Source organism: Genypterus blacodes, unplaced genomic scaffold (genome assembly GCF_046128005.1).
Source record: "Genypterus blacodes isolate CSIRO-AG114 ecotype Tasmania unplaced genomic scaffold, CSIRO-AGI_Gbla_v1 ptg000021l_1, whole genome shotgun sequence".
Lineage (NCBI taxonomy): Eukaryota > Metazoa > Chordata > Actinopteri > Ophidiiformes > Ophidiidae > Genypterus > Genypterus blacodes.
The window spans coordinates 2,874,096-2,895,547 of record NW_027466834.1 but is presented as its reverse complement, the minus strand read 5'-3'; the positions used below and the strand labels follow the sequence as shown (position 1 = coordinate 2,895,547).

Here is a 21,452-nt window from a genome sequence, read left to right as displayed (position 1 = left end):
CAGCCTCTTGAAGCTCAGCACAACACTTGCTGCATTAAAACACCCCGGAGTAACAGTTGTGCAATGAGAGATCGCCCAAATACTGCCATTGCCTTCACATAATTACAATGTCATGAAACAAAACACACAACCACAACCACACACACACACAAACACATACAGCAGTTGTTTCTTCCTCCAAATGATTCTACATCTAGTGATCCATCATACCTACAGGCTTTCTCTTCACCTCTGACTTAACTACCAAGCTCTTTGTACAACGCGCGCGCGCGCTCACACACACACACACACACACACACACCCTAATCAATAGGTGTATTGTTATTTCAGCCATCTCCTCAGAGTATCATCAGCTTGACTGAGATTAAAAATATACTGTGCCTTTGGTTAAGGTTATGGGGAATGGCAAGTGCCCGACTGTGTCCACGAGAGAGACGCACAGGGGGTTGAGGCGGTAGGAGGCAGAGAGATCATATATCTCTGAACAGTAAAGATGAGACAGCAGCAATATTGCATTTAATTGAATTACCACATCATTTTCTTTACTCTACTCTAGAGAGAGAGTGTTCTGGAGCCTCATATTCCCTTGTTTTCATTGCGTTAATTATCGTCATCCTCATGCCTCTCTAATGTATATAAATAGGGTCAAGGAATATACTGCAATTGGAAAAACCTTTCTATGAAATGCAAAGCCGCTATGCATCAAAAAAGGGGCATAATGGAATCATGCAGTAGAACTGATTGAACACAAGTATGACACAACAAAGATCCAGAAGGGAAGGAATTATTCATGTGGAAACCTAACAATAGTTAATTACCTGGGTGATGATTTTGTATAAAAGAAGCACAGGCCTGAAAATGATGAGTAACACTGGTAACAAGGCTCATTACTGTAAACGCTTATGGTCCCATCATAATTCTCATCTCATCTCAATTATCGAATTATTTACTGAACTTGTGTACTTGAGGTTTTTGAGTAGTTGGAGGCAGAACTAATATACATACTAGGCTGAGGGAATTTATGGCACAGGTTTCAGAAGGTTACTTGGCAGACACTAATGTTGAACCTCAAATTATGTGCTGACAGTTTAATAAAGGCCTAGAGAGATGATGAGTCATCACTTACCAACAGCTGTCAAAGGTGGCGATAATTGTAAAGCACTACTGCTATGTAACAGTATATAAATTTCTAAATTTGGCAAAAGGCAGACCCTCAAGAAATTATCGCAATAATTACACAATCCCTGAGCTCACAGTGTTACATACACACCATATACTGTACAACACAACGTTTATTACTACTTCATACCTCTAGGTTCATTACAGGTTCAGCTACAGTACTTTGTCCACCAGAGAAAAGGAAAAAGCATAGAAACGTTGTACCAACCAATGAATCAATGAATGAAACCAATACGAACACTCAGCCCTATATAGTAGATTGCTGGATCATCCAAGCCCATGGTAAGTGCCAAATGAAGTGAAAAATGTGAGAAAAACTGATTTATTTACTTTTTTAGATTTGCTTTTGGTATATGACACTGATAAACACTGATTCATTCATGATCCAATAACATTGTCTGATGCCCTATTGTTCAACTATTCCAACGTGGGTTCTCAGAAAACACTGAATAAGGTATTTGCAAAATTAAATATAATGATATCACTGTAGTGGTTCTGTAGTGTAGTTCTAGTTTCTGCTTAAAATGTTAACAAATACTTGTTAGGGGTGAAAGATAAATACAGAAACACCCAGCTGAGCTTCTTTTCACCTCTGCCCATCTGCCTGAAAGCTTATTGCCTCGTGTCAAAGCTGCTGTGCTGTCAGTGGCAGGAGGCTCTGTCACTGGATGGTGAGCCTGGCACATTGGCTGCACAGCTCTACAGTGTAGCGTCTACACTGTTACAGTTCTAACAGTACAGGTCTTCTGATGAACTACATGAAATACATTTATAATTGTTCATATTTTAATCTGGAGAGCCCTATGAAATCTGTTTAATTTTTTGTAAATTACTACTTTGTTACTGGTTTAAGTCCGTCCAAATTTCAAGGGACTTTGCACATAAAAAAGACGACACCTGGGGATCTAACAAAACTCAGGTATCGGCCCAGTTGGGAACAAGAGCTCCATTTGCCCATCGCCCAAAATTAAATGGTTTGCAGGGGAATGATAACTATGGTTTGTATCAATCTTCAATGTCAGGGCTTTTTACAGATCCAAGACACACTTGTATGTAATGTAAAATCCATGGAAAGAGGTGTACCAGTTTGCAAGCATCATCAAGGCAAATAAGTTTTGCAATGTTGACCCGTGTTGAAAAAGCAGCAGTTATTAATGTTGAGTCCCAACAAGTTCCATGGGGCTCCTGTTGCAGCAGGGCTGACACATGCTATTGGAAGAGGTGGGAAGTTGGTGCGATGGTTATAAGACCATCACTTACCTGCGCACTAAGTACATTCAACTGATTCTTTGCTGTACTCAGCACTTGAAGTACAGAATTTATCCAGCTCACAGTTATGGTGAGGAATATAAATGACCCCATTTAGGTGCAGACGAGGTTTCTGTGTCACTGTACAAAATTCATTTCTGGTACAGAGGTTTGTGTACGCACGCTTACCTTCCGCTCTTTGTCTCCATACTCCAAACCCAGTGTATCCATGGCACGAACGATGGCAGCCAGAGATTGGATGGTGTTGCTGTAAACAACAGGCTTGTACTGCTTTACGTCATCACCAGAAAAACCGTCCTCGTGGATGATCCTGAACACACACAAACACATTTAAATAGCTTAATTATGTCCACATTAAGGAGAGTAGGTCAAGCACTCAATACAAAACAAGAACAAATTTAAACTGGCATGGTGCAAAATAGTGACTTCAGTTTTGTAACTACTTTTTGGGAGAATTTGTAAGCTTTCTATGTTGACACTCCAACACCCCAAAAAAGGAAAAATCATTCCAATCCGATTTTATACTTTTGGACTATGTTTTATACATAAGATAAATGTTAACAAGAATTTTTTGAATTCATAAAAGGAATTATATTCTTCTTCATGGTATGAACATAAAGTACAGTATATTTCAGCAAAAAAAACAAATGATACTGTCATAATTGAGGAAAAGGCAGCTGGTGACATTCATTAGGGTTTGCCTCCAGTGAGTGCCACAGTTCTCCATCGTGGCTTTACAATGGCAGAGGGTGGTCAAAGGGTGCAGCCCAATGTTGGGAGAACAAACCGTCCATCATTCAAATATCTCATAGATAGAACAGGTGTGTAATCCAGCAATGTGCACTGTACTTTTATGTTTTTTATGACGTTTTCCACTTGCATTTTACCGTATACAGTAAATACATTTTATCCAGATACATACTGTACAATACTATGACATACCATCACACACATACACTATGTATACATATATACAGTGTATATACATACATATACAGTGTATATACAGTGATATATTGAAATCTTACTCAATCTTGTCTTTTGCATCATTGTATGTGAATCTTGTTCAATCTCTTGCAATCATTCTCACACATACAGCAATGTGTAACTTTGTACTGTTGACAATGATATGCCAAAGAGAGAAAAAAAAAGAAGATGTTTGCGTGTTAGCCAAGCATGTTCGTCTCTAAAGACTTTTCTTCATGCCTGCATGTCCTTTCTCTATGATACAGTGAAATAGATAGATAGATAGATATATAGATAGATAAATAGAAAGAAAGAAAGAAAGAAAGAAAGAAAGAAAGAAAGAAAGAAAGAAAGAAAGAAGGAAAGAAAGAAGGAAAGATAGAAAGAAGGGGGAAAAAAGGAAGAGAGAGAGAGAGAGAGTGTGAGAGTAAATATAGGGTGGGGTGGAGCACGGGGAGGCAGGGGACGATTCATCACCAGTAGGCTAAACTGACATTTAGGTCCACAGTGCGACAAGCAGCATATCCTGCTGTTATAAATGTCACACTGCCTTTTACCCTACCAACAACAGACAGACAGACAGGAACAGAGACAGACCGCACAGGACGAAATAGGATGACAGAGGCATTTAGGGTCAATCATTCAAGCACTTTTTCATCAACACCAAATGTTCAAATCAAACTTTGCAAATGTTTGTATATATAAAAGAAATCTACATTATTTCCCCATTATTCTGCCCTGTTGCCTGTTGCTGCCTAACAGCTTCACTGCTTTGGCTCAGTAATTATGTTCTCCAAAGTGAGGCTGCCTTCAATTTTTCATATTGGTAATTTATAATTTAGTATGACTATTTTAATTGCAACAGCAAAAATACATAAACATTTCACTTTATCAAAATGCTCTTCTGGAACCTTTGTTTTTTCATGATGTGAAATACGAAAAGCACCGAAAAATACTCATGTTGTGAATACTAAAATATATCATACACTCGTTTTAATCATTCATGAGGAATATTTAACCAAGAACCATGAAATGTTAATTCATATTAAAAGTAATCAAATCAAATTGTTGGTGTGAATTTCATTGTATCACCAAATGTGGCTTTGACGGTTTTTTTTAAATCAAAAGTGTTACACCAGGTGATTACAACAGGTTGATGGGGCGTTTACCTGACTGAAAATTAAATTTGGATGCAATCACCCTATTTTTGTCGGATTCATTTCCTTTATCTTACCAGGTGAAGTTAGTTGAGAACACTTACTACTGACCGGATCAACCTTTCTTTTCACCTTACTAATGCTCAGCCCTTTAACCCTTACACTGGTCCAGCATTTGACATTACGTTGCTCAACTTGAGCCTCTGATGGCTGCTTACCTCGTAACTTCATCTCCCACAGCATGATATCCAGCAGTCACCTGGGTAACTGGTGACAACGAATAATCGATGATGTTATACAGTATGACTGTCCAGGGTCTCATCTGATCGCCCAATGTAGCTGCATGTTTAAGCATTATGCTAGCGGACAATTCACAGCATGTAATCTAAGAATTTTAATAATTAATATTAAAATAAACCTTTAGCATATTATATTAATCATTGGTCCCTTGCAGCTGACCCCAGCCATCTACTAGTTTGGATATTGCACCTGTACACGTATGATTAGTGCTGGTTGCCTTGATTCCACCAAAATTCTAAACACTTTCGTGGTTGCCGACACATTATCAGCATATTCATGGTTTGTTTTCGTAGTTTGTTTCATAGTCGAGTTCGAGTAGGAGCAGCAAACATTTCATCTCTTCTCCAAGGTGAAAACCGTGTTTGTTCAAACATCTGTTGGTTGGAGGACGACATTGCACCAAGAGTTAAGAACATAATCTAAGATGTTTTGCCTTATTTCTCATTATTTCACTTTGGTGCAGGCAGAGAAGGCTTTGGCGGCTGTAGAAAAAATAACCCTGTGGAAACGTCTTCAACTCAAGCAATCACTTGAAAATACCTTTAAGTATCATAAATGCAAAACACTACTGTTAATCGTACATTACAATAAGAGTTAAGGTAAAATTTCATTGAATCAATTTCAACATAATAATCCAAAGAGTCTGAATGTCACAAATCAAAAACCTTCATCATTCAAAAGGAGCTCTTTGATGAAAGTTCAGGACCCAGAGGCAGTGAGAGACTCATGTTAAAACTATATTCAGACACAGCAGCTGACCTTAACATCTGACTAAAAACTTCACGGAACAAACCTTAAGGACTGAGAAACAAATGTAGCCATTGTAACATATCTACACAATGGCTGAACCCAACAGTACCTAGAAAATCTTATTTCACTGTGAGGAGTTACAAGAAATGATTTTTTAACTATTAAGGATAATTTAATAAAAAAGCCTGAGGATTTTATCTGAATGAAAAACATTCAGGAAATCTAAATACTAATTATAGAAAATCATAGTACTGATGCAGTACCTCAGCATACATAGGATTTTTTGTTTAGTACGACTGCAGCCAAAGACAAAAGGTGTGTACTGCAAAATCTTTATACAGTGTGTATTAAATGCATTCATAAATACGTTTGGAGACATGCAAACCTACTACTGAAACAGATGTCTGTGTGTAAAGTGAAGAATTTCTCACATTATCGTCTGCAGTGGAAACTAACTGAAATGGGAACTACATAGTTCCTTTAATGGGTTCTCACAGTCCAGCAATTACTGAACTTTGAACAAATGTTTTTTGTAGCCCTACGACCTCATCCCTTGTACAAACCAAACACACAACTTATCTTCTTGTGACAAGTTTTCATCCTGAGGGCCATTCTATTATGTAATTTAGCCAACGGGCTGGTTGGTGTCGCAGAATATGTCATACAATTTACCTTTCTTTTGTCTTGCTTAATTATTTATTGTTTCTTGGCACTGCTTAAAATAATGACCAATTCAAATACTGCTAAAAGAGAAAAAACTCTTTGGCTATTTATTTACACTGTAAGTGTAAGCACCAAACAGCAGATTGAAAACCATCCACAGTACCTCCCCTGTAATACTAACTAAAAAAAATGGTTGAGTAGCTATGGCTCCCTGGAACAAATCAAAAGGAGCAACAAAACTCACTAACGTTTTCACCAACTCACTAAACGGAGTACTAATCTTGCTGTGAGTCTGCCGGATGTGTAAGTAATGAACTGTTAGCATCCCATAAGCCACAATAAGCTGCACACTGCCACACACACACACAAACACACACCTGGACTGACAAAAACTACAATTTCATCTGAGTTCATCTTCATGCAATGGGAAAGTGTGTGTGTGTTTAAGTTTCTGTGGTCTCGGGGACAGTGTAGACTTGGGCAGTGTAATGTTTCAGATCAATCAGGCCTCAAGCCAGTCCTTCATACACCACACTTATATTAACATCAGTGTCTTTCTCCCACGGAGCCAAAGCTTAGATATATACTCTTTTCTTAACTATGATGGTCTGACCTGTCAAACAATAATAACAAATAGACCAAAGCACGAGTGCTTCATAATGATTCTGCTACTTCTACTGCTTCTGCTTCATAACTTTCAATATCTTAATGTCAAACTATATGTTCACCCAAAAGGCACCATAATGAAGCACAGCCTCTTGCCGTTATATTATGAATAAAGTTAATACTGCATACTATACTGAAGACACTGTTTAAAGCCCTTACTCTCATCTCCATGAATTGTGCAAGAATGACTTGTAAACTAAACTTTTATTCTTTTTTCTATTTTTTCTTTCCTTGCCACCAACGAGGTGAAATGAGGACAACCCTTAATTGAATATTTCAGTCTCTGCAGATAAAGAGTGTTAAATTAAAGTTGTCACGCCAGAGCTAGATTCATCTTTTATAGTTTCATAACATACCAGTTGGAAAGAAAAGGAAAAAGGATAAGTGGCCATACATCACCTGTCCAGACGGTTTTAAAGTAAATGTTGTGACGTGTTTAGTTCATCGGTATACATTTTACAGGATGTTATACTATTCAGAGTCACGGTGCCAAAGACTCCCTCAGATAAAGAGACATAGACGCTGGCTCCTTAGCCAGCTATTTTTAAAAGATGACACAAATTAAAATCTGGTGATGATTACTATAAATAGTTGAGCTATAAATCTAAATTGGTTCTCATCAATAGACCTATTTCCTCAGACAACTAAACAATATGAATCAATAATGCGGGGTACCTGATTAAATCCTATAAATCTAATGCTGATAATCATTACTACTGTCATGTTTTTGAAAATTGCTTGTTGTCTCTCTCTCTGTGTATGTGTTTCTTACTATCTTAAAGTTGCAGCAATACAGGTCAAGTGAAAAGAAAGGAAGAATTAAAGAAAGAAAGCAAGAAATCGACGAAAGCAAGAAATCGACCAAAGAAAACAATCTGTATGATAAGATTCAAGGTTAGTGCTACAGTAACAGTAGTAAGAGTCATTAGAAGTGTTGCATTAAAGACTATGCGTGTGTTAGTGTGTGTGTGTGTGTGTGTTTAGGGTGGCTGGGCCTGCTGACTAAAGCTTTCATGCATGAGGACCTTTTCTCATTACCCATTCTCCAAACCCTTCTGTCAGCAAAGGGAAGGCAGTGTGTGTGTCTATATGTAAGTGTGTGTGCATATGTGTGTGTGTTTATAATTTCCCGCAGCTTTGGCAGAATCTGCACAGTGACCTGAAACATAGTTTAGTTTCACACAGAGACAGGCAGATGGACAGAGAGACAGACATATGGGCAATTTAACAGAGATATTATTCCATGATATCACTATCTGGCTGCCATTTTGGATGGCAACTGTGTGACAACAGATGTAAGTAAGCAATCAATAACTATCTTTAAATGATTTGAGTGTACGGGGTGCTACACCATCTTCAAAAACCTGACATTCTGTCATCACAGCATTAAAACATATAATACATATAATATGTCTAAAACCAGTGGTCCAAGGTCAAAGGTCGACAGTTCTTTTTGATCTTTTTGATCCACAAAGTTCTGACTTGTTTCAAAGCCACGTAGGCTCACCACTGGGATTCTGCAAGGATCGGTCTTGGGCCTTCTTTTCTCCCTCTACAAAACATCTCTTGGTTCTGTTATCCACTCCCATAACTTCTCCTACCACTGCTATGCTGATGACACCCAGCTGATCCTGTCATTTCCTCCTTCTGACACCCAAGTGGAGACGCGGATCGCTGCTTGCCTGGCAGACATCTCGGGGTGGATGTCGAAGCACCACCTGAAGCTCAACCTGGACAAGACTGAGATGGTGGTTCTCCCGGGGAAGGGCTGCCCGCACCGAGACCTGGCCATCACCATAGATGACTCCGTGGTGACGTCTACTCGGACTGCGAGGAATCTGGGTGTGACCCTGGACGACCAACTGTCGTTCGCGGCAAACATCGCTTCGGAGGATTCGTCCCTTCCTCACCGACAAGGCAGCGCAGGTGCTGATCCAGGCTCTTGTCATCTCCCGCCTGGACTACTGCAACTCCATCCTTGCTGGCACCCCGGCTTCTGCCATCAGACCTCTGGAGCTCGTCTAGAAAGCTGCTGCTCGTCTGGTGTTCAACCTCCCCAAGTTCTCCCACACAACTAGCCTTCTCCGTTCTCTACACTGGCTCCCTGTAGCTGCTCGCATCCAGTTTAAGACTCTGGTGCTAGCCTACAGGGCAGTGAAAGGAACAGCTCCTTCATACCTCCAGGCTATGGTCAAGCCCTACACCCCCCTCCGACCACTTCACTCTGCTGCCTCCAGGCGGCTGGCTGCCCCGGCACTCAGTGCCCCCTGCTTGCGATCGACGCGGTCACAGCTTTTCACTGTTCTGGTACCTCAGTGGTGGAATGATCTCCCGACTGATGTCAGGACAGCGGAGTCGCTGCCCATCTTTTGATGCAGGCCGAAAACCCATCTCTTCAAGAAACACTACCCGGATCCGCCCTCTTAGGACATCACCTATTCTGTCCTAGCTCTTCTGATGCACTTATTTGTTTTCTAATCTGTCCTTTCTAATTTGTCCTTTTTTCTCATTGATCATGGTACCTAACTTATTGCACTTCTACTCTAGCTCTAGTTATGCTCTTAGCTGTTGGTTTTGGAAGGAAATGCGCTTACGATTTCTTGTGACCTTTTATCTATCTTATCTATCTACCTTTGTTTGCACTATTAAGTTTTAAGCGGAATGGCTTCAGAGACGAGACGACAATGATTGATCAAGTCCGTGGTTGCCTGCTGTAATGATATTTATAGACTTCAAGAAAGCATTTTGACCCATTCCGCTAGGGCAGAATGATCAAGATACTTCATTCAGAATGTCCCAGTGATGATCATCAAAATATTTCCTAAGACATTGCTCTGATCTCAGACGAGATAGAAGAAGCACAGCAGAGCTTAGTGAGACTTGAGGAGGAATTTTGGAAAGCAGGACTAGGTGTCAATGCAAATTAGGAGTGGGGTGACGAGTCGACCTAAATCGACTACTCGACTAAGTAAATACGTCGATTTGCATAACCGCGCGATGACGCGCCATACCAGAGAACAAGCTGAGGTGAAAAAAAGTCGCCAACGGTCTAAAGTGAAAGCATCGCGAAGCGCGTTGTCAAGGCGGCAGCACTTTGTGTCCCCGTCCACCAAGCATGATACACTAGGACAGGGGTGGCGAACACGTGGCTCGCGGGCGCATGCAGCTCTTTGCTGGCTGACGTGTGGAAGCGCAAACTGACCTGCGTCTCCCGTTGGCCCGACTGTTCACAGCACAAACTGACCTAGGTCTCATGTATTTTTGTTGTTGCGTGAAGATTGCACTTGATCACTTTTACTTGAATTGAATAAGCAATATGTTGGATTGTAAAACGGAGATTATCAGTCAAAAGGTGGCTAGTTGTGGAATAATGCATTGCAAATCTATGTTACATTTGTGTTTTCAAGAGAAGATTATTGAAGAAAATATTGAAATATCAATAAGATAAAACATATTTATTTAATAATCAATAATTGTTATATTGCATAATAAATATAATCTATAGATTAATCGACTCATCGAAAAAATAATCTCTAAAATAATCGTTAGGTGCAGCCTTAATGCAAATACTGCTAAACATCTAACAAACACCATCATCATCACCAACATCTGTCCAAGCATCATGAACAAGCATCGTGTCCAACAGGGGATGAGAGATAGAGAATGTTGTTGACTTCAAGTATTTGAGTTTAAGGGCTAATGAAACAGAGACAGATATTTACACTTTCTCAGAAAAATGTAGAGCCATTACTTGAACTGCCACAGAATTTCACATTACTGCTTAAATTAACAAGCGTATCACCTGAACACTGCTCATATAGATACTGTAGATACCTAATATCATCAGAAGCTGCTATGGTAAAGAAAAGGCATTAAACAGAGAGGACCTTGATGGCTCATTTGAGATTATGTGCTTCACACACACACACTGAGCACACAACATGCCATCTCTACTCTCTGTCTCTCATTATTCCCCACACTCGTATTTTAACCTCACACCTGCTCATGTGAACACAGACAAGCAAAAAGCCATACAAACCACATTGTGCAGTTAGGTCTTTATCTCTGCATTGTTGCTGGATACCACTGTTTGTGCTGACACAAACATACACACACACACATGCACGCACACCCACAACACAGTGATGGGTTCTTTATCGCTATGCTGTATTCGTGCATCGTCCTTGTGGTCTACGCCGACAGAGCTCTTAGTCGAGACAAAGTGCACACTGAGCTGGTCCTGTCACTGCCAGACAGGGTTACTTTCACTGTGCGTGTGTGATCATGTGTGCCTGAGTGTCTGTGGGAGAGATAGAGCAAGTGCAAGAGAGTGGAGGAGAAAGAGGTGATAAAAATGTGATGGGTGATAATGGGTGATAGAGAACAAAAGACAAGTGAGAGAATCTAAAAAAAGGGCTATTAATAACCTAAGGTGTCCATAACACAGCCCTCACCCTGACTCGCACCCACGCTCACATGCACACACATGTGAGAGGAGGCACCAGCTGCTCTGTCGCTTGGCTCCAATCATTTACCCTCACACCTTGAGGTCAAGCAACAGCATCCTGAGGACACTGACACTCATGTCTGACTCATTTGGTTTCTGATTTTTCATTGTGTCATGCACAAATAATGTCCAACCCACATGGACATATAAGAGACACAAGGTATAAATTGTAGCAGTTCAAAAAGATCAAACACAGGAGAAAAACCTGTTCACCTGTACATAATGATAATATCCATTTAACAACATAGACAGTACACTGCCTCATCTCCCAGGCTCTACATGGGCACATATACTCTGAAATATCAAAAGTACACATTATAGTCACTATTTGTCTGACTTCCTCGTTAATAATGTCTTACAACCGCAGTCTCCACCATTCCACACCACTTTCACATTGGGTCAATTATGAACATCACATTAAAATACTGTAAAAACAACATACATATTGTGTAGTTAATTTTTTTTCGTTTTTATACATTGATCTATTCAAAACTCAATTGTTTTATTTCTCCATTTTCTTAATTTGTATATTTTGTTAAACGTAAAAATAAGGGGGAAAAACTTAAATTTAGATTCTCGTTTCATTGTTAGGGTTGACATTGTATCCTGTGCTGATGGCTGGGGGTGGGGGTTGCTCCAGACTTCGGGTTTGGTTTTATGCCGATGGAGAGCGCTTGTGCCAAGGTATACTGTCTGCTTCACACTCATTTGGAGCGGATATTAGGAACGTGCACACACGTGTGTGTGTGTGTGTGTGTGTGTACATGCAGGCAGACTAGAGAGCAGAATAATTACAGTTCAGCATTACATCTGGGAAGACCTCATTAAATCTGTCTGCCATTATCTTTCTGTTTCACTGTCACATGTTATCTCTATATCCCTCCTCTGCCAAGTCCTCTTTCATCCCTCACTCCTCTCTGTGCACTTCTATCAGGTAACCTAGTTTTCTCTCACTATCAGTCTCCTCTCTCACTGCCATCTTCTTTTTCTCCTCTTCACACCCCGTTCTCCCCTCTTACTTACTCCTCTCCACCTTTTTTACTTTCTTGACTTCATTTGGAGGTAACTATTAATTAAAAACACAAAGAGTTGACGCAAAACACACCCTTTCTCCCTCCCCAGTGACTGGTTAACACACACACACACGCACACAAACACACACACACACACACACACACACACACACACACACACACACACACACACACACACATAAAGCCTTGGCTGACAGTGGCACTGACGCTTCCTAATTCACAGTTGGGTAACAACAGCTGCACATTAGGTCACACCAAAGGCTTTGATCTGAAACCTTAAATTTCAGTTTTCATTTGGCAGATTTTGTGGCATATAACCTTTTCTTAGTGGCTGATAAAACTGGCTGCATGCCTGACAACCAGGGTTAAGATGGTTAAATGTTCCCCTCACTTTTTTGTCTGGAACCATGTCATTGCATAATCACGGTAACACTTATGTGGAGATTGTAAGGAGTCCACACAGCACAACAGAAGTACTAATCTACACGCAACTGTATGCTGCTGCAAAATTGCAACACTTCATTTTCAGAACGTAATCCAACCACATGCCGATGCATTGTGTTGGAAATGTCAGCTCTCCTTACACTTGTTATTTTGAATCAGACTTGCTGTAAATGAGTACCCGCACCTTGAATGTGGACAGCAACAGCACACTTAAAGAAGTTAGCTATTTTTAAAAATGGAGGACTACTGAAACTGAAACTACGACTACCTGTATTGGCCAAAGTGAAAAATAAAATAAAATTGAGGAATCATTGTACTACATTGCAATGATGCTGTATCTTCTTGGGTGTGATACAAATACCCCAAAAACACAAGCACAGCTTCAAACATGAACTCTTCCTGCTACAATCATCAGCTGACAGCATATCAGCTGAGTGTGGTCACTGTAACAAGACTCTATTGTCTCCCAGTGCACTGAACTGACATGAAATCTATCAAAGTAGGTCTAACACCGGGCACGCACGCACACACGCACGCACACAGGCACGCACGCACGAACGCGCACACACACACACACACACACACACACACACACACACACACACACACACACACACACACACACACACACACACACACACAGAATTCCCTCATACAAAAGGTCTTTGTTTTTATGAGAACCCCTGATTAGCACATGAACTACACACACAGAGAGATACACACAAAGACTTAAACTGACCTGAGCTGGAATATATTAATCAATTCAGAGTAGGAAATCAGTCCTATCTGGCCCTAAATCTTCATATTGATACACATTAACTTTACAAACCTATGAAATTACTGCTATCACCGCCATGATTTGCCACAAGTGATTAGGAGTAACAAGATAGAGAGCAAACACATTCAAGCAGGTGCAGAAATATAGATTTAAAATAAATTACAATAACAAGCTTGTACCAAAGCTTAGCTTTTATGATTGATTTACATCACAATCTCTTCATACAATCTTCTGTGAACAATTGGCAGAAAACCGATGGTTATGTCTACATTATCGAATAGACATACACAGATGGACATGGACAATGACAAAAATTAAAAAAACAAATAGTTCAAACTGTCATCAGAATAGCCAATGCATGCTTAGCTTGCCTGTGCTACATGTCATTGTACACACAAGGAGGGCATAGTACTGTAAATGAAATATTGAGAGCTCAGGTTGAAGGGGTGTGTTTTTATGAGCGAGGAAGGGGGAGGAGGCTGCATAAGCCATACAGCTCTCCAGAGGCAAAGCAGGTTGGAGTTTGTTCAGACCTTGCAGCTTTTTACAATTCACTTAGGCAGCCAATTGAATCATTCCGCTGATGTGCACGCCCATCTGGTTGACTTTTTATGATCACCAGTTACACACTGAGTTGGTGCAACAACCCCCCTTCTTTCTCTCATTCTCTCTATCCTTTCCAGGAAAAGGAGGCTAATAATTATAAAGGAGAACTGAGTCTAAGCATGGAAAAGCCCTCTGCTCTTTGTCTGCCTGTCACAGACATCCTCTTCTCGCTTTTCACTTCCCCTATCTTGTTTTAAAAAGTGAGAATTTGTTCTCTTGCCAATCTCTCTCTTTTAACTCAAAATGAATGAGCTCCCCCTCCTCCGATCTCTCAAACCTATTCACACCCTTCTGCCCTCCTCAGACCTCATTTTAACCTCTTCTCTCCTCTCCTCTTCTTTTCACACGCCTACAGCACTTCACCACCTTCCATTAAAAAGTTTATCATGTATACATCTATTCTGCTGCTTCTTAATCTCCTTCACGCTTCACGTCATCATCCCTCACTCCTTTATCCTGAAACTCCTCATCCTCCCATACTTACTTAACCCTCCTACTTTTCCTTTCACTCATTTCCAGTCTACTAGACCCATTAGGCATTTTTATTCCTGTTCTGCGAAAGACTCTCTCTTTCTTCTTCGATAGACACCATCTGTAACTCCCTTCTTACTCCCTTTTATCCTCTATCTGTTCCATACTTTAAAAAACAAGACCACCTTTTTCACCATATCCCTTCCCTCCCCTTTTTTAGTCGCCTCTTCTGAAGCTTAAACGCAATTATCTCCTGTTCTAGAGAAAGTCACACACGTGATTTGAGCAGCCTGTGGGAAGCAATGCAGCCGTCAGGGATGGACGTTTGTTCTCCCTTCGGCCAGTCACCTCAAATCATGTCACCACAAACCCACATACTGTAGAGAAGGGGTGGGCAAACTTTTTGACTCAGAGGCCACAATGATTTTTAAATTTGACAATCGGGCCGGGCCAGTGTGAACTTACATAAATTACCTCTAAAAGCTCTTGCATACATTCACCAAATGCTCACTGAATACACTTTATGTCCTTTCCTTTCATTTTCATACAGAATGGCAAGTTTATTCCCCATTTAAACACGTGAGCCCGGGTTGGGAGCGCACCCAATGTAGGAAAATTACATTACAGTTCTCCTCTTTTCACCTAACCCGGATCCGTTAAAGCAGGCCGGTATTTTAACCTGTTAAATTCGGTCGATCCGTCCATATTTGTACCAATATTTGACGGGCCACATTAAAAGGCGCAGCAGGCCGCATGTGGCCTGCGGGCCATAGTTTGCCCACCCCTGCTGTACAGTAAGATAAAGCAAGGGGAACTAAAAGGAGAAAACTATGGAGGAAAATTGATAAATTGGGTTTGCTTTTCATAAATACTAACACTACCAGTTTCTTCAGGGCAAATAAAATCTAATTGAACTAATTTGGGAATAATTTTGTTGTCAAGCTCATTTACCATGAATGATCATGGTTTCGGTTGCTTTCCCTCATGATCACACTTTCACAGTTTGAGTGTTGTCTTTGCACAATACCAGCCAGCAGAACATGAACAACAACCCACCACAACACAGGTCCTTATATGTGTTCTCTACACATTTGTATGTGTGCGTGCTGGCAATGGCCTCTTTGGTCCGTTTTTCTGAGGAAATTTTAAAAATATTATTGAATAATTTTTCAAACACACTCACACACTGTTCAGGGGATATAGTTGCCAGCTGGGCAGCAAGAGAACCTTCACACACGTCTAAACATACACAGTCTCCACAAACAGATGGTGTTTCTCGCGCATACACACACACACACACACACACACACACACACACACACACACACACACACGCACGCATGCACACACAGACACACACACACACTCCTCGGGTAAGATAGAGATATGTTATTCACACATGACCAACTCCCTTGGGTAGCTGAGTCTACATACCACGTAGTCTACATATCTCGTAGAGATAGGCAAGCCTGTACAGTATGTGCACACATAAGCGAACAATCCAATCACTACACAACTGTGTGACCACTGCCTCCACAGCTGTCACCATCTTTGACTTTATCTCCTCTTTCTCCACACCGTCATACATGTCTTACTTCACTCCTTCCATCTCTTTTCTCTTTTATGACACACTGTTAGGCACACTGCTGTCACTTTACACTTTGATAACTCACTCATCCATACACATCTGGGAATAAAGCTAATTGTCAGACCCAGATCCTTCTCGCTATTTGTTTCTCTCTCCTCTTCGCCACACACACATACACACAAAATCACAAAACGGCGCCTGCACTCCCCACAGAGATGTTATCGCTTCTTCATCATGAGTCGTTGTAACATTGACTGTATCATGTCAGAAACCAATAATCTCAGTTTCAAAAGAGAACTGACAGACCTTTGGCAGACACAACATGTTCTCGTTGGTCCAATTTTTTATCCAAAGTACCTTTTGAAAGCTAAGAAATGTGAAACGTAGCACAGAATTGATAGTTTATCTAGCATTTTTTAATGGTGGCCACATGGCCAGTATTTTTCACCATCATATCATATAAAAGCAATAATAGACTCATATTTCTGCTTACTGGAATCACATACACAGTGGCAACACACACTACAGCTCAACATACACACCATTTTAATCTAATCTACTCATCTCTCCATCTTCGTGAAGACAGTACACTACACAACTGGTCTCTTGAACATGCCTCAGCTGTTCGGAGTTCTGTAAAAGTCAATGCATTAGGGGTTTTCCTCTCCTCTGACTTATATTAACCATTATTAATACAGTAACATGATACAATGCTTTGGCTTTAATTGAGCCATTTATTGTTATTGGGAAACGACATTTGTGAAAATTCAAAGGCAGCTCTTACATTGGTTATTTTCACACCACAAAAATGCATCCGGTGAAGAAACCCGTTGGCCCTGAATGCTTTGTTTGTCCTTTGTCCCTTTGTCTCGTTGATTGTATATATTGTCTTATTGATTTAATAAAATATACAGTATATATGGGTGTGTAGATAGATAGGGAGAGAGAGTGAGAGAGATATGGGTGTGTAGATAGATAGATAGATAGATAGATAGATAGATAGATAGATAGATAGATAGATAGATAGATAGATAGATAGATAGATAGATAGATAGATAGATAGATAGATAGATGTGCTGCTGGAGTGACTATCAGCAGCTGAAAATCAGGCCCATTTCAGTGAATCATGCCTTCATGCGATATGTCACTATAGGACCACATTCAGAGCCTATTATCGACTAAAACACTCACAGCTGTCTGTAAAATGACACAGCAGAGGAGGTCAAAGAAAAAACATATGTCATGGCGGGATTAAAGATGAACAGATAACATGAGTGAGAGACAGAGAGAGGCGGGAGGAGGGGGTGGGGCTGCACCAGCCTACATCAGGCCCTACAAAAATAACTGTAGTAAACCTTGTGTGAAGAATATTGGATTATTGTAACTAATATAATAAATACGAAAGCAGAAGCCCATAACTGATATGCTCTTGTCAGGAGTATTTTACCAACCTGTCCTAGATGGGAGTCCGTGATGTAAACCCACATACATAAAGTCAAACCAAGACGACTGTAGTGGTTCAACGGAGCTTCATTATCCCGCCTGACCTCTGTAATTAAGTAAGCCTGAATAGAAAGGGACACGGCCAACAAGCTGCATGGTATTTACATAATCATATATGGGGTGGCCGAGGGCAATCTATGGTGTCTTTACAAAAAACTTTTTTGTTTAAATGATGTAACAGATTTACAGGCATAAAATTACATTGCATAAGACTACATTGAACTCAAGGGTCACAGCTTGAATTGACCAAAGGACCTCCATATATATTTTAATGGAAAAACAAATATAAATTCAGCACCGTTACAGTGGAAAACAAATGACGAGCAGCTTTATGACTTGATGTAATTCTTGAATCCTTGACGATGGAGATTAAAGTAGGTCTGTGCTGTTTACTGTCCACGAGACATTCATATTCTACAACTGCGGTATGTCAGTCAAACAGATTTCTCCTGATCAAAACCTCTCTAACCATATTATGGAGAGCACTGCGTTAGTGCTATTGGAAAATCAGTTTAAATTGACCTCAACATGCTGAATCAAATTTGTTATATTGATGAGTTCTGGCGAGTTGACCACACTTAAGATCCTTACCATCTCACTAATGCAAGATAATGCAGGGGAGCTAACACAATCAAAAATAATGGAAGTGAAGGTTTGTTTAAGTAGACAATAACAGAGCAGTTGATGCATGTGAAATGCTCTGCAGCTCATTTATACAGACTCAATGAACACACAACAATCAATCACTGCACCTGCTTTAAATTGTTTCCACACCCATGCTGGTACATCGTCACACCCATAGAGCAACATCACATGTTTGACAGAAGCTGAAAGAGTGATGATTGGGGGGTAAAATGATTCAATCTGTGGCCACAGTTGTTATTTATGTCCCATTTTCTCATAGTAAAAATGCAATCAAAGTACATTACTTTCCCTCAGCCAAGTGTGTGTGTGTGTGTGTGTGTGTGTGTGTGTGTGTGTGTGAAAGACAGCCGGTGAGTGAGAAAGGAACACACACACTCTACAGGGTTATTAGACCGTGGTTATTAGACACTTACTTCATCTGTTTGACGATGGTGCTTTTCCCTGACTCTCCAGCCCCTGAGGGAGAACGAGACAAGAACACAACATAAACAGGGTGTATGGTTTGTGTGTGTGTTCATGTGTGTATGTGTGAGAGTGCGAGAGGTAGACAAGGCCAGAGGAAGACAAGGGGAAGAAGAGAGGGGGGAAGGTGGGAAATGAGAGAGAGAGAGAGAGAGAGAGAGAGAGAGAGAGAGAGAGAGAGAGAGAAAGAATCATCTTCTTTTAAACCTAAGTGAATGAGGACAGCAGTGTGGGGTGGAGGTGAAAAGATGGAGAAAGTGGCCGTGCATCCTCCCTCCCTTATCATATGTCTCTCTCCTCTCCCTTCTCCTCCATCTTGTAACTTAATCCCGTCATGTAGTTGTACTTACAGGCTAAATTTCCAAGAAGGAAATCAATGAATCAATCTCCAACACTTCCAATTCATGAACAAACACTGACTGCTTGGCCACCATTGCTGCATACAGCCATTTTCCTCTGCAGTTACACTCAAGTTATGTGTTGCAGCCTATTCCCACCTTTTACCTAAACGGATTGAATTGGAAATTTAACTCACCTGGCATACAGCTAATGTCCAACATCATGTTAAAAGGCTAATATATGATAGCAGGTGGCGTCAAATGGGTGTAATGTACGGAAAAAAACAGGGTGTGTTAAGAAGGGAGAAAAAGCGAATCATTACCTCTGTGGCCATAAAATTTTGATTCATAAAACGTTTTTTTGTTCCCTCATTACCCACATTCAATACCCCCAGCGTTTCGCCACACATTCGGGCTTGTATTAAGGCCTACGGTAGGGAATTGAACCGGCGTCTCTTACCGAGCAGCAGTAGTTTAACATCTTTGGCCGCGGTCATTCCGTCTTCCTTGAGGTTCTTCTCGATGGCTTTGCTCCGGTCCAGAGCTGCCCTCTCCTCTGCGCTCAGAGTACATCCCATGGTTAGAGAACACAGCTTGATAGCGTAACGGGTACCGGGATCCACGGAAAAAACGGCACCAAAGGCTTGATGGAGAAAAGGACTCGTGCGGCCAAATACAGCTGTTGGCAAATCCTCCTTTTTTTTCTTTCTTGGTTGATTTATTTCCTTCCTTTTTTCTGCGATATGCCTTCTATCCTTCTATCCCTCTCTCTTTCGCTCCCTCTCTCGACACACGTACGGTGCCGTTAAATCATTCAAATGAAGGATCCAATCTTTTTGATCCAGAGCCCAAACACCACAGGGTGTAGCCTCCGCAATTGTTGGTCTCGGTATCCGTCGGTCCGTCCGTCCTCCTTCTTCTTGTCAGTAAATCACGGTAGCGGTTCTCTTCTTCTCCACTCGTGTGTGTTTCTGTGTGGCTTTTTGTCTTCGTTACTAGGCGGCAGTGAACAAGGCTCGCATCGTTTGCTTCCACAGCGGACCTTCCTCCGTGTTAGCTCCTCCGGGGCGGCTGGCTGGCGCGGACTCGTTCTATAACGCTACTGCCTCCCGGTGACTCCGGTGCGGGCTCGCGCGCGCCTCCGTTAGTTCGTTCGCTTTGCACGTCACTGACGTCAGAAGGGTTCGAAAAGAGAGAGAGAGAGAAAGAGACAGAGAGAGAGTGTGTGGCGCAGCCTGGTGGTGCACCGTTGTGTGCACGGTACCGTTCTAAGAGAAACCACGTTTAAAAAGATGACATAAAACACTATCAATTTGAATTTTTATCTTTTGAATTGATTTCTTCTATTATAGTCCCTTATTTGCTGTTAGTTGAAACTTGGTTAGCATATGTACATGTAACAACAATAAAAAAAACAAACTACAATAACAGTTAAATCATGTCCATTACTTTGGAAGTGGACAATATAATATTTGTGTTATTCTTAATGAAATGTAAGTTTCTCTGCTGCTTATTTCTGAGGCCTGATGACCACATATATAGTTTAAATTGTTTTGCATTATGAAGGAATGCCTTTTTCCAATTGCCTAAACCTGACTTTAAAAATCATGCACTTTATAGAGTACAAATGCCTTTAGGATTTTAAAACTATGCATAACTTCACCATGTTGACATTTGTATGAGATAATCTGACTCTTGAATGGCAAATCATGCTGTATAATAAGAGCATTTCCCATGCAATAACTATCTAGGTGCTCAGCGTAACACACATATTTTCTTCTGGAAATGCTATGATCAAATTATTATTATTTTGTTTGTTTGTTTGTACAACATAATGGTTCACATACATGTACCAGGTATGATACTTGATATGCCCCGTGGTGGGAGGTCTGCAATCAGAGGAGGTCTTCATCACACAAGTTGGAGAATCTGAGAGAGAGTCTTTTTGTTGCATAAGGCAATTGTGTTGCCACAACAACTACATAAGCCAACAACCTATCAGGGCTGCGAGTCTGTTAATTTATTTAGAAATCTGTGGCCAAAAGTGGCTCATGGAGCTTATTCCTATCAAGTTAATGTACAAAGTATTATCTGCAGCACAGAAGTCGCCTTAAATGGAAAGCATG

At 40.8% G+C, this 21,452-nt stretch overlaps 1 protein-coding gene across 3 annotated transcripts in view; it reads right to left on the bottom strand.

Annotated features, from left to right (window-relative positions):
- LOC142991766 (guanine nucleotide-binding protein G(o) subunit alpha) overlaps positions 1 to 20,471 on the bottom strand; it is a 73,387-nt gene extending 52,916 nt beyond the window's left edge. For 2 of the 3 annotated variants that reach the window (XM_076141881.1, XM_076141880.1), the window contains exons 1-3: positions 19,787 to 20,471; positions 18,940 to 18,982; positions 2,617 to 2,758 (exon numbers count right to left, since the gene is read on the bottom strand). In XM_076141881.1, the coding sequence (XP_075997996.1) occupies positions 2,617 to 2,758; positions 18,940 to 18,982; positions 19,787 to 19,904 (303 nt within the window). In that variant the 5' untranslated portion in view covers positions 19,905 to 20,471. The remainder of the gene's footprint in view (positions 1 to 2,616; positions 2,759 to 18,939; positions 18,983 to 19,786) is intronic. The other variant, XM_076141879.1, reaches the window with a different exon arrangement.
- Between the last annotated feature and the right edge of the window lie 981 nt (positions 20,472 to 21,452).